The sequence below is a fragment of the Phyllobates terribilis genome, unplaced genomic scaffold (genome assembly GCF_046119375.1).
Source record: "Phyllobates terribilis strain yellow unplaced genomic scaffold, ASM4611937v1 Scaffold_2__4_contigs__length_985480577, whole genome shotgun sequence".
Lineage (NCBI taxonomy): Eukaryota > Metazoa > Chordata > Amphibia > Anura > Dendrobatidae > Phyllobates > Phyllobates terribilis.
This window is the reverse complement of record NW_027362762.1, coordinates 338242767-338256623: the sequence shown is the minus strand read 5'-3', so window position 1 is coordinate 338256623 and position 13857 is coordinate 338242767. Positions and strand designations below refer to the sequence as shown.

Below are 13857 nucleotides of genomic sequence, written 5' to 3'. Positions count from 1 at the left end.
TTATAAAGGTGTAGTTTTAATTTGGAGTCTGATTATCTAAATTGAGTTTATGATCTGGAGCATTTTGCCCTGATTCCATATTTTTGCTGTGGTGTATGTATGTATTAACATTATTCCGGCACAATCTGATGATCATCATGTTTTATTGTTTTTTTCAATTAAAAAAACAACCCGGCTAGCAAGAGTTCAATCATTCTACAAATGTGTGCCATTGATATAGGAGACTAAGCCCACAGATGAAGCGTTGATTAAAACGTCATTTGTTCTAAAGTATGTTGTAGCCATAGTATTGCGGGTGGACAGGTTCGCTCTTGCTCTACAATGTCAAAGCAGGAAGTTGAATGGAAAGTTTGTCTTGTAAGTCGAAAGACTAAGAGGAGCCCAAAACATCTTTATATCAAAATCTGTAGAGACGAATCACATTAAGGAGTTGTCATGTTTCACAGCTAATTTGAGAAAGAAAAAATAAGAATAAAAAAAAAATAATCAAGACAAGATGACACCTGGTACCATTTTTTTTTTTAATTTTGTGATATTAACAATGTGATATTAACAATGTTCATTTTAGAGAGTTGTAGTTAAATACAAAACGCAACCTTGAATTAGTTCAAACAGAGCGTTTGTGCTCCGTTTTTGGTGCAGTTTCTGCATCAAAAAACAGATCATTTTTGGAAAAAAAGCATCAAATGCATCATGCGTCTGTGTTGCTTTTTTGCTCCATTTTATTAATGCTGCACTTTTGCTTTTTCAAAGCAAAAATGCAGTACTAATCCATAAAGGGCAGGGAGGACACAGGCAGACACTTTATTACCTTCCCCAATGTCCGGTGTCCAGCGATGAGTTGTTTCCAGGTTTTGCACAGTAACAGGTCACCTGACAGTCACATGGCCAGGTCCACTGAACGTTTGTCGCGTGGAAAGTGCAGTAAAAAAAAAAAAATAAAATAAAAAAAAAAAAAACATCAAAGGGACTGTGTGAATACCAATCTGTGTTGTTGTTTTTTTTTTTTTTTTTTTTTTTTTTTTTTTATGTATAATGAAGAAAGCGCAGCAGAAAAATGGAGCAGTAATTGACGCTCATTTTGTGGATGCACTTTCTGCGCCACTAATACAGCAGTCAACAACGCTGACGTCTGCACGGCAAATTGAAAATCACATTCACTTTGCTGGCAGACGCAGTGACTGATCCGTTTTTGGTGCAGTTTTCCAAGGAGGAAAAAAAACAAAACAAAACGGATCAAAAAAGATCACTGTGAATGAGACCCAAGAAGAAAAGTGGTGGAATGATAGACATCTTGCTAGTATGTAAATTTGGCAAAAAATGAAACTATCAAAACATCTTGATTTATTTAGTATGGAGTATGAACACCATGTGCAGACATCCCTGCTCTTACAGCCTCAGCTGCCATCACTAAGGTTATTAACAGGAACCTGTCAGGTCGTTTTTACCCCCTAACCTATCACTACCTGTCCCCTGCACCTTCCTAGCACATCCCTAACCATCTTCGTCTGACCTAAAACTGCCCTATATTGGCTGTGAAAAAGGAAGGTGCAGGGACAGGTAGTGATAGGTTAGGGAGTAAAAAACGACCTGACAGGTTCCCTTTAAATGGTCATCTGGGAAGGTTCTGCCACCTGGACCCGGCAGCGACGCGAGAAGACTCCACGGACCCGGCAGCGACGCGAGAAGACTCCACGGACCCGGCAGCGACGCGAGAAGACTCCACGGACCCGGCAGCGACGCGAGAAGACTCCACGGACCCGGCAGCGACGCGAGAAGACTCCACGGACCCGGCAGCGACGCGAGAAGACTCCACGGACCCGGCAGCGACGCGAGAAGACTCCACGGACCCGGCAGCGACGCGAGAAGACTCCACGGACCCGGCAGCGACGCGAGAAGACTCCACGGACCCGGCAGCGACGCGAGAAGACTCCACAGACCCGGCAGTGACGCGAGAAGACTCCACGGACCCGGCAGTGACGCGAGAAGACTCCACGGACCCGGCAGCGACGCGAGAAGACTCCACGGACCCGGCAGCGACGCGAGAAGACTCCACGGACCCGGCAGCGACGCGAGAAGACTCCACGGACCCGGCAGCGACGCAAATATATTTAGGCCACACAGGTTGCTCATACTAGTTTGAGGAACATGAAGCCTGGCTTTGTCATGTGTAAAAAACTGCTCCTGGGAGACTTTGGAAAAATGGCCGCACCACTGCTTACACATGAAAAATAAAGGTAACGCCAAGCTGTTAATTCACCTGAAATGAAGACTAGAGGGGTCTAGCTACCATAGATTATGCCACTGTACCATAATCCACGGAGTAGGACTGGTGTGACTATAAGCGTGGGTAGCTGTGCATGTGATACTCTATACAGAATTAAGCAAAATTAGGCCCATAGGATGTCAGATGGCCTCCTACAGCAGAACATCTCTATACATCATCATTTATCTATCTCTGCACATCTTTTACACAAACCATTCATTTCTTTATCATGTATTTGTTACGTTATGTGTCAGACAGATGTCACACGGATCACATTTGTGTGCGGTGTGTCATCTGTGCTAGTTGCAAAAAAAACTGACTTGTCTCCGTGTGGATCACATGGACACGTGCATGGTTAACAGGGACATGGTCTGTAAAAATATACAGCTATGAAGATCCTCATTGATTTTAATTCGTATGCGTGTGAACGTGTCTCCAGAACTTGTGAAAATGGACACCACACGTACTGGATACATAGACATGTGAAGCAGGACTAAGATGCAGCAGGATGAAGATACGGGAAGGAGTGGTTTCAGTGGAGTTTTGAGTGAGTTGCCTCACAGGCCAGTGCAATGCATGATGGAAATTGTAGTAATAGAAGCAGAAAGTCAGGGGAGGAAGATGTCAATTAACCCCATCAGAGATTTATCAGCAATGAGGATGTATTGTTAGAGCATGATCAAAAGATAATATTGCTAAAATAAAATAATGGAGAGGCACATAATAGCAAGATTTCTGAACAAAAAAAAAAAAGTTATGGTACTGGACAACCTCTAATCTTTGATAACTCCAAAAAAGAAACTGCATCTGGGTAAGGTCTGGTGAGTGTTGTGTCCATTCATCCAGGCCTAGTCATATGCATCTGCACAGTACAGGAGCGCACACAACTGTGGTACAAACACAGCCACCACGTGACAATGCATAGTTCTCAGTGATTTTGGACAGACTGTCAGGGTTCTTCTCGTTCATAGGAAGTTGACTGGCAAATATATGTGTGTAGTGTTTTAAACATTTTTAGTCATTAAAAAAGACATACATCTATAAAATTGTAACACTATATTTACATTTTTATTACATAATCTATTTTAGTACATAAATATAAAATCTAATGAAGACATCTATATCGAAAGTCAAAAAAATTTGTATATATTATACTAAAATATATATAATAAAATGAGAACACACACCTTGGTGCTGCATATTTGCACAGACCATGGATCTAACACTATATTCATGAGCTGTGAATGCTTATGCTAGCGTAATTATGGCCTAACCTCATTTTTGGGTACACCATTTTTTTTTGTATCAGGGTAACTTCTGTGAAGGAAATTAGGTAATGAACTTTGTTCCCTATTCTGAGAACTGAACCTTGGTAATCTGTCTATTAGACTTATTTTGGGAACAATATTGGGCTGTAAATAACGATAAATCCAGCATTGTAGATCCATTAAAATCTAAAAAACTTTAAGCCATGAGCTGAATTACAACAATTCAGTCACAATCCATCAAGCAAAAAAGGATTTAAAAAATCTGATGTTTTGTTGCGGAAAGACATATCTATTTGCATCTGGAACATGCCTCACAGCATGATGCGTGCACTCATGGAAGTGGGGAGCTGACTTCTGTATGTTTTCAGAATTTTGTTGTGGTAGGATATTTAGTTATTGCGCTTGGTTAAGATACAGCTTTTACATACTAAGTTTAGTTCTGAGGCAATAACTATAAAGGAAGTTTGGATTGATACAGTATTTATGTAACAAGGCAGGTACTTGTACTGGAGTTATAGGACAAGATTTGTAATGTCTTATTTCCATGACCGTGTTATGAAACCCGCACACCTATGATGCACAATGTGCAATAATATCTATATAACAGATAGATTTAGGATATTGCTAACTAGGTGCACTCTGAAATTTTAACCAGTATATCATCAGGATTAGTAAAGAGCCAATATAATAAGTTGAACTACTTTATAATACAAATTTAATTGTACCTGTTTTTGATGTGTCGCCTGGACATATCGCTTTTTTTGTGGAAGAGCCAAATCCTTTCCAAGATGGCAGCATAACACTTTTCTTCCAGCAATGCCAAAAGGTACTCCGGTATATTCAAGTAGAGACACATTTTTAACTCGTGGACCGTGCCAATGTATTGAGATTTTAGAAGAAGGTCTAAAAGCTAAAACAATACAAGTTTTAAAACATTTATATGGATAAGTTTGTGAACTTACTGGAAAATCAGTCATTGGGAGACAAGTAACCACGCTCTGCCATCTACAAGGCTGACACTGAGAAATATACTTAAAGAAAAAAAAGAAAAAAACAGCTACTTCTCAAAAGGATACACGTGCCTACTGGCACCAAGTTAATCTGAAAAAGTGAGAAATTTGAAATGGGAACAATTAGGGATGAGTGAACTGGACTTTTATAGTTTGGTGTTAGAAAAGTTTGGGGAAGTCTGTGTTTGGTACTGTGTTCAGAGTTCCGGTGCTTTAAGTATGCAAATCACAGGAGTGGGCATCGCTTGCTGCGGGTACACTCAGTGCGAGCCAATTGCAGTGTTTGATCTGCTGCTTTGAGGGTAAAATAAGAGTGATCGGATGTAGTGTGTACCAAAAAAAAATAAAAAAATTACAAAGCCTTGCCCTCCCTCCCCCCGTGTTTCGCTTATGGCAGGCTTTGTGTGGGCAAAGAGCCGAACGACCCAATCAGTGACTTTCAATGAGGTTCAGGTCAAATTTGGTTGCAGAACAGAACTTTGTAAGGCTGATTTCACATCAGCGTTTTGAGCCTTTTGCAGCAGATCTGGCAGCCTTGCCGCATTACAGGTCACTTGCGGCAAGCCCCATTCATTCCCTATGGGACTTGTGGTCGGGTGCGGCAATTGCAGTTTTGCCAGATACGGCAAATCCGGCACTTGCGGCAAGTTAAAAACAAAAACGCTAGCAGCGTTTTTAATTGCTGCAAGTGCCGGACCCGGCAAAACCGCAAGTCCTATAGGGAATGAATGGGGCTTGCCACAAGTGACCCATTATGCGACAAAGCTGCCAGATCTGCCGTAAAAGGCTCAAAACGCTGATGCGAAAGGTGCGTAAGAAGTCAAGCTGAGCCACCAGAACCTGAACCTCCACAAGTCTGATCAGTAGTAACAATAAAAGAAACAATGGGAACTAGTCACAAAACACATGAAACACCCAAGGAGATATTCTGTTAACACCTCTACGACCTGTGACGTACTGGGTACATACTAGGTTGCCTCCCTCCCTTTTATGCTGGCTCACATCATTCCCTGCACATACTGGCTGATCTGATCAGCTGATATGTGTAGCTAACAGTTGTGGGTGCATAGGAGATAAACCCACACCTCTTAACCCCTTAGATCAAGACGTCAAACAAGGACAGCGCAATCGAAGGCTACATTCACATGCTGCATTTGCGCTGCGTTTTTTTGAGGATCCGCAAAACAGATGTGCTTTTCTAAAAAAAAAAAAACAAAAAAAAAAACACATCACCATTCACACCAGTGCGCTATTCAGGATGTGCTTTTTTTGAGCCCATACTACAATGTGGGCAATGGAAAACACATCCTCAAAAGCGCAAAAATAATTGTTCATTCTTTCTGAGGATCCGCTTTGCAGTGAAAACGCATCCTCAAAAATACGGAGTGTCGGAACGCAAACTTGGAAAATGTCTTGGCTGGGAAAAAAAAATTAAACAGGAGCTGGGATCGGCGGGCGCTGGGCGGGCCCCTGTACATCCGGGTCCCGTCACGCCCCTGCTTTTACTGTTATGTAAGTGGTGGAAAAAAAATGAAGTTTTTAAAGAAAAATAATTACACTTTTGCGCCAATTTCGGTGACCCGTAGCGTTCTCATTTTTCAGGATGAGGGTGATTGCTTATTTTTTGCGGCTTGAGCTGACGCTTCTAACGATACCATTTTTGAGTACATCCGATGTTTTGATCGCCCATTATTGCATTGTATTGCAATGTTGAAGTGACCAAAAAAAAACCCTGGAAGTTTAGGCGTTTTTTTTTCCGCTCCGCAGTTTACAGATCTGATGAATTGATTTTATACTTTGATAGATCGGGCATTTCTGACCAAAATGTGTATTTAATATTTATTTTCAATGGGGCAAAAGGGGGGCATTTGAAATTATTATTTTTTTTCATATCTGTAAAAAAATTTGATTTTTTCTTTGTTACACTGGCCCCTAGGGGACCTCAGCGTTGCAGACTACGATCGCTTCTCTTATGTTCAGATTAGCTACTGCACGTCTGTACACAAGAGAAATGATCCTTTTCTGGCGGCAACGTCACTCAGACTTTGCTGGCAGGAAGCTATTGCAGACAGCATCCGGGGAGATCACAGGACCCCAGTTGGTCGAGGTAACAGCCTATGGGGAACGGTGCGATCCCCGACAGTGATTGCCAACACGATCCAAAGGATTAACAGCACAAATCCGATCGCTGATCAGATCGGTGCTGTTAGCTACACATGTTAGCTGATCAGATCAGCTGAGATGTGGGTGATGATGCCATCTGAGAGCGTGAGGGGGCGGGACATGGCCAAGGACGTATATATACATCCTTGGTTGTGATTGTGTTAAAAACTTTGGTATTTTTACCACCACTTACATAAAGTAAACGTTTGGTATCTACGAACACGTACCGACCTGAGGCATCATACAGTCACATCAGTTTTACCATATAGTGAAGATTGTAGACAGATTTTTATAATAAAAAAAAAAGTTGTGAAATTGACTTTTTTGGGCAATTTAACCGTACTTGGAAATTTAACGTTTTTCTGTACACTATATGGTTAAATAAATGATGTCATTCAAAACTACAACTCGTCCTGCAAGCCCTCATTTGGCTATATTGATGGAAAAATAAAAATAAATAAGTTATGGTTTTTGAAAGAAAGGGAAAAAAAAAAATAAAAAGAAAATAGCAAAGGTGTTTCCACCCACACAACCTAAAAATTAAGTAACTTTACTATGTTTACATAAAATAAAAATATGCAATGTGCATAAATGAACGTCAAACATCATACTAACACAATTCATTTAATAAATTATGTAATTTTAGTTTAAAACACATACCTTCATCTCCAAAGTTTTTTTGTTTTTCTAAAACAATGAAATTTGATGTTGTGCTCTCTTCAAAATCAGTAATAGCTTGTGCTACAGCATCTAAGGATTCAAAGGTCTGTATCACTTGGATTTCTGAAGACTCTCGAAACACCTAGTAAAGTACGGCTAATTAGTCATGGCCAATAGTACAATGTGAACATCAGGCTTTTAATTATGATTGAATATAGATATGTTCTTTCTATATTAAACAAATTTATCCAATTCATTATATATTCTAGGAGTCAGTCGGTCCAGTTTTATACAGACTCCAACTCCACAGCTCTGCACACTGCCAGTGCTTTGTTTTGTTGAGGGGCTTTTAACCTCTTTGTGCTTCCTGTCCCCATTAGGGTGTGGAGACAACCTCCATATGCTGTCATGGAAGGTTCCTAGAAACTGAATTAACGGTAAGAATAATTCTATTTTTGAGGGTTTTAAGCTGCACCAGATTATAAAATGAACCCCAAATTTAAATAAAATATATATTTTTGGGGACTGTCTTATAATCTCAATGTCCATTTTATAGTCAATGTAGCTTACCAAGGAGAGAGGGGGGCGCAATGGAGCGACGTCACAGGAGGCAGGGTCCCTGCTGAAGGAAGTTAGCGGGGGCACAACGCTGCAGGCTCAAGCATGGGGCATGTCGCCGGCATGAGGCGTGCGACATTAATCGCCCACCAGTGGAAGTGACGGGCTTAATGAAAATGGCAGCAGAGAGCAGATAACTCAATCTGTGAGAGCACTGCCTCTGCAGACATTTTCCTTAACACCATTCCTTTGACTGCCTGAAAATCAATGGCACCAACCTCGTGCGCCCGACACCCCCCCCTCCTACCTGCAGCACTGCCCAACGTTGCACTCGCTCACTTCCTTCAGCAGAAACCATGCCTCCTGTGACCCAGATACACCACCCGCTAAGCTATATCTGGATTATAAAATGCACCCCCATTTTTCAAACAAAAAAGTGTCTTATAATCAAAAAAATATGGTATATTTTCTGTGAAGCTTTGAAACACTGCAAAGAAAAAGTAAACCTGGATACAATCGTCAAGCTAGAATGCAATTCATGCTGACTGTTTTGAGCAGCATGAGTCATATGACAGATTACCTTTAACATAAGGAACAAAATAATTTTTTAAAAATATAAAATGATACCTTGATTTTGTCTGTCTCCTTAGAAATATTTTCTACGTCAGTTCCTTCGGTACCCACTCCATCAGGTGAAATAGAGACCTTGACCTGATTATCAGTCATTACTGCTTCCTAGAAGAAAAGTGATGTGTAAAAAACAAAAAAAAAAAAAAAAAAAGGGATGGTGCAAAACACCCCCAAAGCAAAAAAAAAAAAAATACCTTCTTGTTGTCTACATCCACTTCTTTACAATCAACAGCTTGTCCCAACTGCAAACCAGAGCTGTTTTCAGCCATTTCAATTGTACCTATAGTGAATTTAAAGAAAAATAAAAAAATAGGTAGATCTGGCAAAGAATAATATCTACATTAAATCTTTAGGTCATCTATACTTGTTTAGGTTGACTTCATGTCCTTGCAGCTGTGTATCTGCAATAGCTTGTCACAGCAAAAGTACAGAGAGCGTCCCCTGCCTCCCAAACACACTGGTGTCACTGGTCATTCAATGGATGGAGCCAAGCATTGATTCTCAGAGGAAGGTTTACGGAGGGCAGCCAGATAAGAAAACCTGGGCTGGAATAAGGACAATGCAGTAATAGTGCCGCAACAACAATATTTTTGTGTTGTTGAACCACCATGTTACTACAACACATAAATAGAATTGTTTACATCCATAGGTAGGCTAGCCCAGGGCTGTCTGTGACTGCGCTCCAGGCTGTCAAACCTGGAAAAGCAGTTGTGCAAAACAACAAGATCAATAATACCCAACATCACAGCCAAACCAAAGAGAAGCAGCTCCAGCCACCAAAGTAGGGGGAGGGGGGGGGGGAGTTAATTGTTTGACTTAATATAGTAGGGGAAGTGTACAGGTGATAAGTTTGTGAGGCCCCTGAATGATAATAAAATGGCCCACGGCAGGAAAGAGGTTGCCCACCCCTGGCCTAGACCTTTAGGAGGTAGGGAAATAGGATTTCTATTCGCCTACTTTGAAAATGCCTTTCCAGATGGTCCCATTCCCTGGATAAAATAGTTTCAAACTCATTGTGGTAAGAAAACAACCGAGGGGTATGATTTGCCTTTTGAAAGATACCAAAGGCTCTGTGGGAAGCACTTCATCTTCCTTGACCTTAAGTGTCTGGTTGACTACTAAGATCAGACTGTTCACCATATCCTGAAGCTTGGATGGCCCGGTCAGAGTCTAGATCAGAGTCCAACTTAGTCAGAAGCCTGAACAGCCTGCAGCTTGAACGATGAAGAGCAATAGACAGATGTCAACCTGGAAAATGTGGAAGTCCAGGGAGAACCAGAAGAGTAACTGGAGGGTGTCTGCTCTTTGGATCTTCTATGCGATCTGCACTGACGGAGTGCATCAGGAAGGAAAACCGAAATACCTCGTGGAGCATTCAGAACACAAGAGGTGGCTGAAAAATTAAAGTATATTTTGGATTGAAAGACACACTTTCCCCCAAAATTGGGGTGGGAGCACTCGCGGTATAAACTTTAGCTGAGAGAAAAAAGTAAACTGATTGGCAGGCAGAGAAGGAAAAAATCCGCAAGAAGAGGGAGCGTGGCAAGACTGCAAAGCAGTGTGACCATGGGGGAGTAAGCCTCCGTGAAGTGGAGAACCCTACTGGAAACGCTACAGCTCCACTCATTCATTGCTTACAAAGGGCTGCGGAAGTAAAGCCCCCGTCTCACATAGCGAGATCGCTGCTGTGTCACGGTTTTGGTGACGCAACAGCGACCTCACAAGCGATGTCGCTATGTGTGACACTTTGCAGTGATCAGGCCCCTGCTGTGAGGTCGCTGATCGCTGCAAGGTGTCCTGGACCATTTTTTGGTCGTTGGCCTCCCGCTGGCCAGCACACATCGCTGTGTGTGACCAGCGGGACCAACGATCAGGCTGGTATCCATGGTAAACATCGGGTTACTAGGGGCACGCGCGCACTTAGTAACTAAGTAACTTAGTAACTAAGTGCGCGTGCCCCTAGTAACCCGATGTTTATCATGGATACGACTCTGCTAAGGTGAACGGTAACCTCCCGCGCACCGTAGCAGAGTGGTATCCATGGTAAACATCGGGTTACTAGGGGCACGCGCGCACTTAGTAACCCGCTGTTTACCATGGTTACGAGCCTGCTCCTGCTTCAGCAGCAGGCTGGTAACCGGAGCAGGGCATCGTGGAAAGATTCCCCTGATCGCTGGTGAGCCTACCTGTTTGACAGCTCACCAGCGATGTATTAGCGATGCAGCAACGATCCCTGACAGGTCGTATCGTTGTCGGGATCGCTGCTGCATTGCTTAGTGTGACGGGGCCTTAAGTGGAACAGATTCACTGGCCTGCTGAAAGGAGCCCTGGGATAGGAGATACACAAATCCCCAACTACACTTGTGTGAGATATGTTTAACCCAGGTGTACTTACTGTTCACTGTTGTATGATCTTCCAGCTGGATCCATGGATCCTAGGCTGAAGCCCTGTAGAATGTATGATAGTAACAGAAGCAAATTCCTTTTTATACCACAGTTTTCATAATTTTATTCTGAATTATGTAGGGAGAGGGATTGAGGAAATCCACGTGTCAGACAATCTACAAAGTTACACACAAATTAGGACTCCGGTCCTGTGACATGAAACAATGGCTAACTTATCTTGATTTACCAAAGGAACAATATTTGTAGACTGGCCTAATCAAGAACAGTTCACACTACACAAACGGCCAGATGCTGAGTCATCACACAATCCTCCCCCCTACACACAGACATTTATATGTACCACCACCTTCCTTGTGAAAGCCCCCCTAAGTGCAGCCCTATGCATGTATCATCAGCACAATCTAACTGTAAGATAAATACCATACATCACCCCCTTTTTTAGACTAACCTTTTGCAACATGACCTCTTTCCCAGTGCAATCCCCAACATGCAGCGCCATCATGACTATGCAAAACACACTGCAAGCAGTCCTGTGCAGGCAACATCAGCAAATTCCCTGTGCAACCGCCAACAACATGCAGCAACATACCTGCATAACCCCCTTCACTGTGCAAGCACACCCAAGAAGCAGCCCTGTGTATGCACCATCACCCCTTTTCCTGTGGAAGACAATGAACATGACCCATGCCCCCTCACACCAGCCACGCAGCCCCCTGGACGCCCCTCTACATGACCCATGCCCCCTCACGCCAGCCACGCAGGCCCCTGGACGCCCCTCTACATGCCCCATGCCCCCTCACGCCAGCCACGCAGCCCCCTGGACGCCCCTCTACATGACCCATGCCCCCTCACGCCAGCCACGCAGCCCTCTGGACGCCCCTCTACATGACCCATGCCCCCTCACGCCAGCCACGCAGCCCCCTGGACGCCCCTCTACATGACCCATGCCTCCTCACGCCAGCCACGCAGCCTCCTGGACGCCCCTCTACATGCCCCATGCCCCCTCACGCCAGCCACGCAGCCCCCTGGACGCCCCTCTACATGCCCCATGCCCCCTCACGCCAGTCACGCAGCCCCCTGGACGCCCCTCTACATGCCCCATGCCCCGCCACGCAGCCCCCTGGACATGCCCCATGCCCCCTCACGCCAGCCACGCAGCCCCCTGGACGCCCCTGTACATGCCCCATGCCCCCTCACGCCAGCCACGCAGCCCCCTGGACGCCCCTGTACATGCCCCATGCCCCCTCACGCCAGCCACGCAGCCCCCTGGACGCCCCTGTACATGCCCCATGCCCCCTCACGCCAGCCACGCAGCCCCCTGGACGCCCCTCTACATGCCCCATGCCCCCTCACGCCAGCCACGCAGCCCCCTGGACGCCCCTCTACATGCCCCATGCCCCCTCACGCCAGCCACGCAGCCCCCTGGACGCCCCTCTACATGCCCCATGCCCCCTCACGCCAGCCACGCAGCCCCCTGGACGCCCCTCTACATGCCCCATGCCCCCTCACGCCAGCCACGCAGCCCCCTGGACGCCCCTCTACATGCCCCATGCCCCCTCACGCCAGCCACGCAGCCCCCTGGACACCCCCCTACATGCCCCATGCCCCCTCACGCCAGCCACGCAGCCCCCTGGACGCCCCTCTACATGACCCATGCGCCCTCACACCAACCACGCAGCCCCCTGGACGCCCCTCTACATGACCCATGCGCCCTCACACCAACCACGCAGCCCCCTGGACGCCCCTCTACATGACCCATGCCCCCTCACACCAGCCACGCAGCCCCCTGGACGCCCCTCTACATGACCCATGCCCCCTCACACCAGCCACGCAGCCCCCTGGACTCCCCTCTACATGACCCATGCCCCCTCACACCAGCCACGCAGCCCCCTGGACTCCCCTCTACATGACCCATGCCCCCTCACACCAGCCACGCAGCCCCCTGGACGCCCCTCTACATGACCCATGCCCCCTCACACCAGCCACGCAGCCCCCTGGACGCCACTCTACATGACCCATGCCCCCTCACACCAGCCACGCAGCCCCCTGGATGCCCCATGCCCCCTCACACCAGCCACGCAGCCCCCTGGACGCCCCTCTACATGACCCATGCCCCCTCACACCAGCCACGCAGCCCCCTGGACGCCCCTCTACATACCCCATGCCTCCTCACACCAGCCACGCAGCCCTCTGGACGCCCCTCTACATGACCCATGCCCCCTCACACCAGCCACGCAGCCCCCTGGACGCCCCTCTACATACCCCATGCCTCCTCACACCAGCCACGCAGCCCTCTGGAAGCCCCTCTACATGACCCATGCCCCCTCACACCAGCCACACAGCCCCCTGGACGCCCCTCTACATACCCCATGCCCCCTCACACCAGCCACACAGCCCCCTGGACGCCCCTCTACATACCCCATGCCCCCTCACACCAGCCACGCAGCCCCCTGGAGGCCTCTACAACATTTATTCACATGGTCAGTTCTCCCCACCTCAGTCCACTCCGGATCCGCATCAGTCCTCACAGCAAAACACGAGTTCCTGAGCAGAGTCCTCGCCAGAGCACAGGTTGTTACACAACTCAGTACAGGAACCTCAGCAGAGTCCTGGAGTCCTCTCCACAGCACAACTCAGGAGCAACTACAGAAACAACTACAGGAGCTCCTCATCACCAGTCCTCCCGTCCCCGCACAACATGCGCACTGCTGCGGCTGCACTGCTAATTTCCACTGGGCTGAGAAGGCTCCGCCCCTTCCGGTGACGTCATGATTTCATGATATCACTCCTCCCCCTCAAGAAATCAACTCCAAACTAGACGCTACCGCCATATATGTGGTGGCGGCTCTGCAGGTGGAGGTATGTGGAGACCCCCATTACTGGGCGCAGGGGGCAT

General features: G+C 46.3%; 2 protein-coding genes across 8 annotated transcripts in view; one reads left to right on the top strand and one right to left on the bottom strand.

The window, feature by feature from the left end:
• TMEM131 (transmembrane protein 131) overlaps window positions 1-13857 on the top strand; it is a 255588-nt gene that overhangs the window by 32122 nt on the left and 209609 nt on the right. The window lies entirely within an intron of this gene.
• On the bottom strand, window positions 127-13759 carry LOC141208411 (uncharacterized). 4 transcript variants are annotated; one of them, XM_073664554.1, is made up of 8 exons: window positions 13457-13752; window positions 10951-11003; window positions 8750-8835; window positions 8553-8660; window positions 7368-7509; window positions 4260-4444; window positions 812-897; window positions 127-446 (listed from the first exon to the last, which is right to left on the bottom strand). In XM_073664554.1, the coding sequence occupies exons 3-8, from the start codon at window positions 8822-8824 to the stop codon at window positions 434-436; spliced, it is 609 nt and encodes a 202-aa protein (XP_073520655.1). In that variant the 5' UTR covers window positions 8825-8835; window positions 10951-11003; window positions 13457-13752; the 3' UTR covers window positions 127-433. The 4 variants fall into 4 exon arrangements, with proteins under 4 accessions (XP_073520655.1, XP_073520657.1, XP_073520656.1 ...); XM_073664556.1 differs by having other exon boundaries at window positions 127-404; XM_073664555.1 differs by lacking the exon at window positions 10951-11003 and having other exon boundaries at window positions 13457-13759.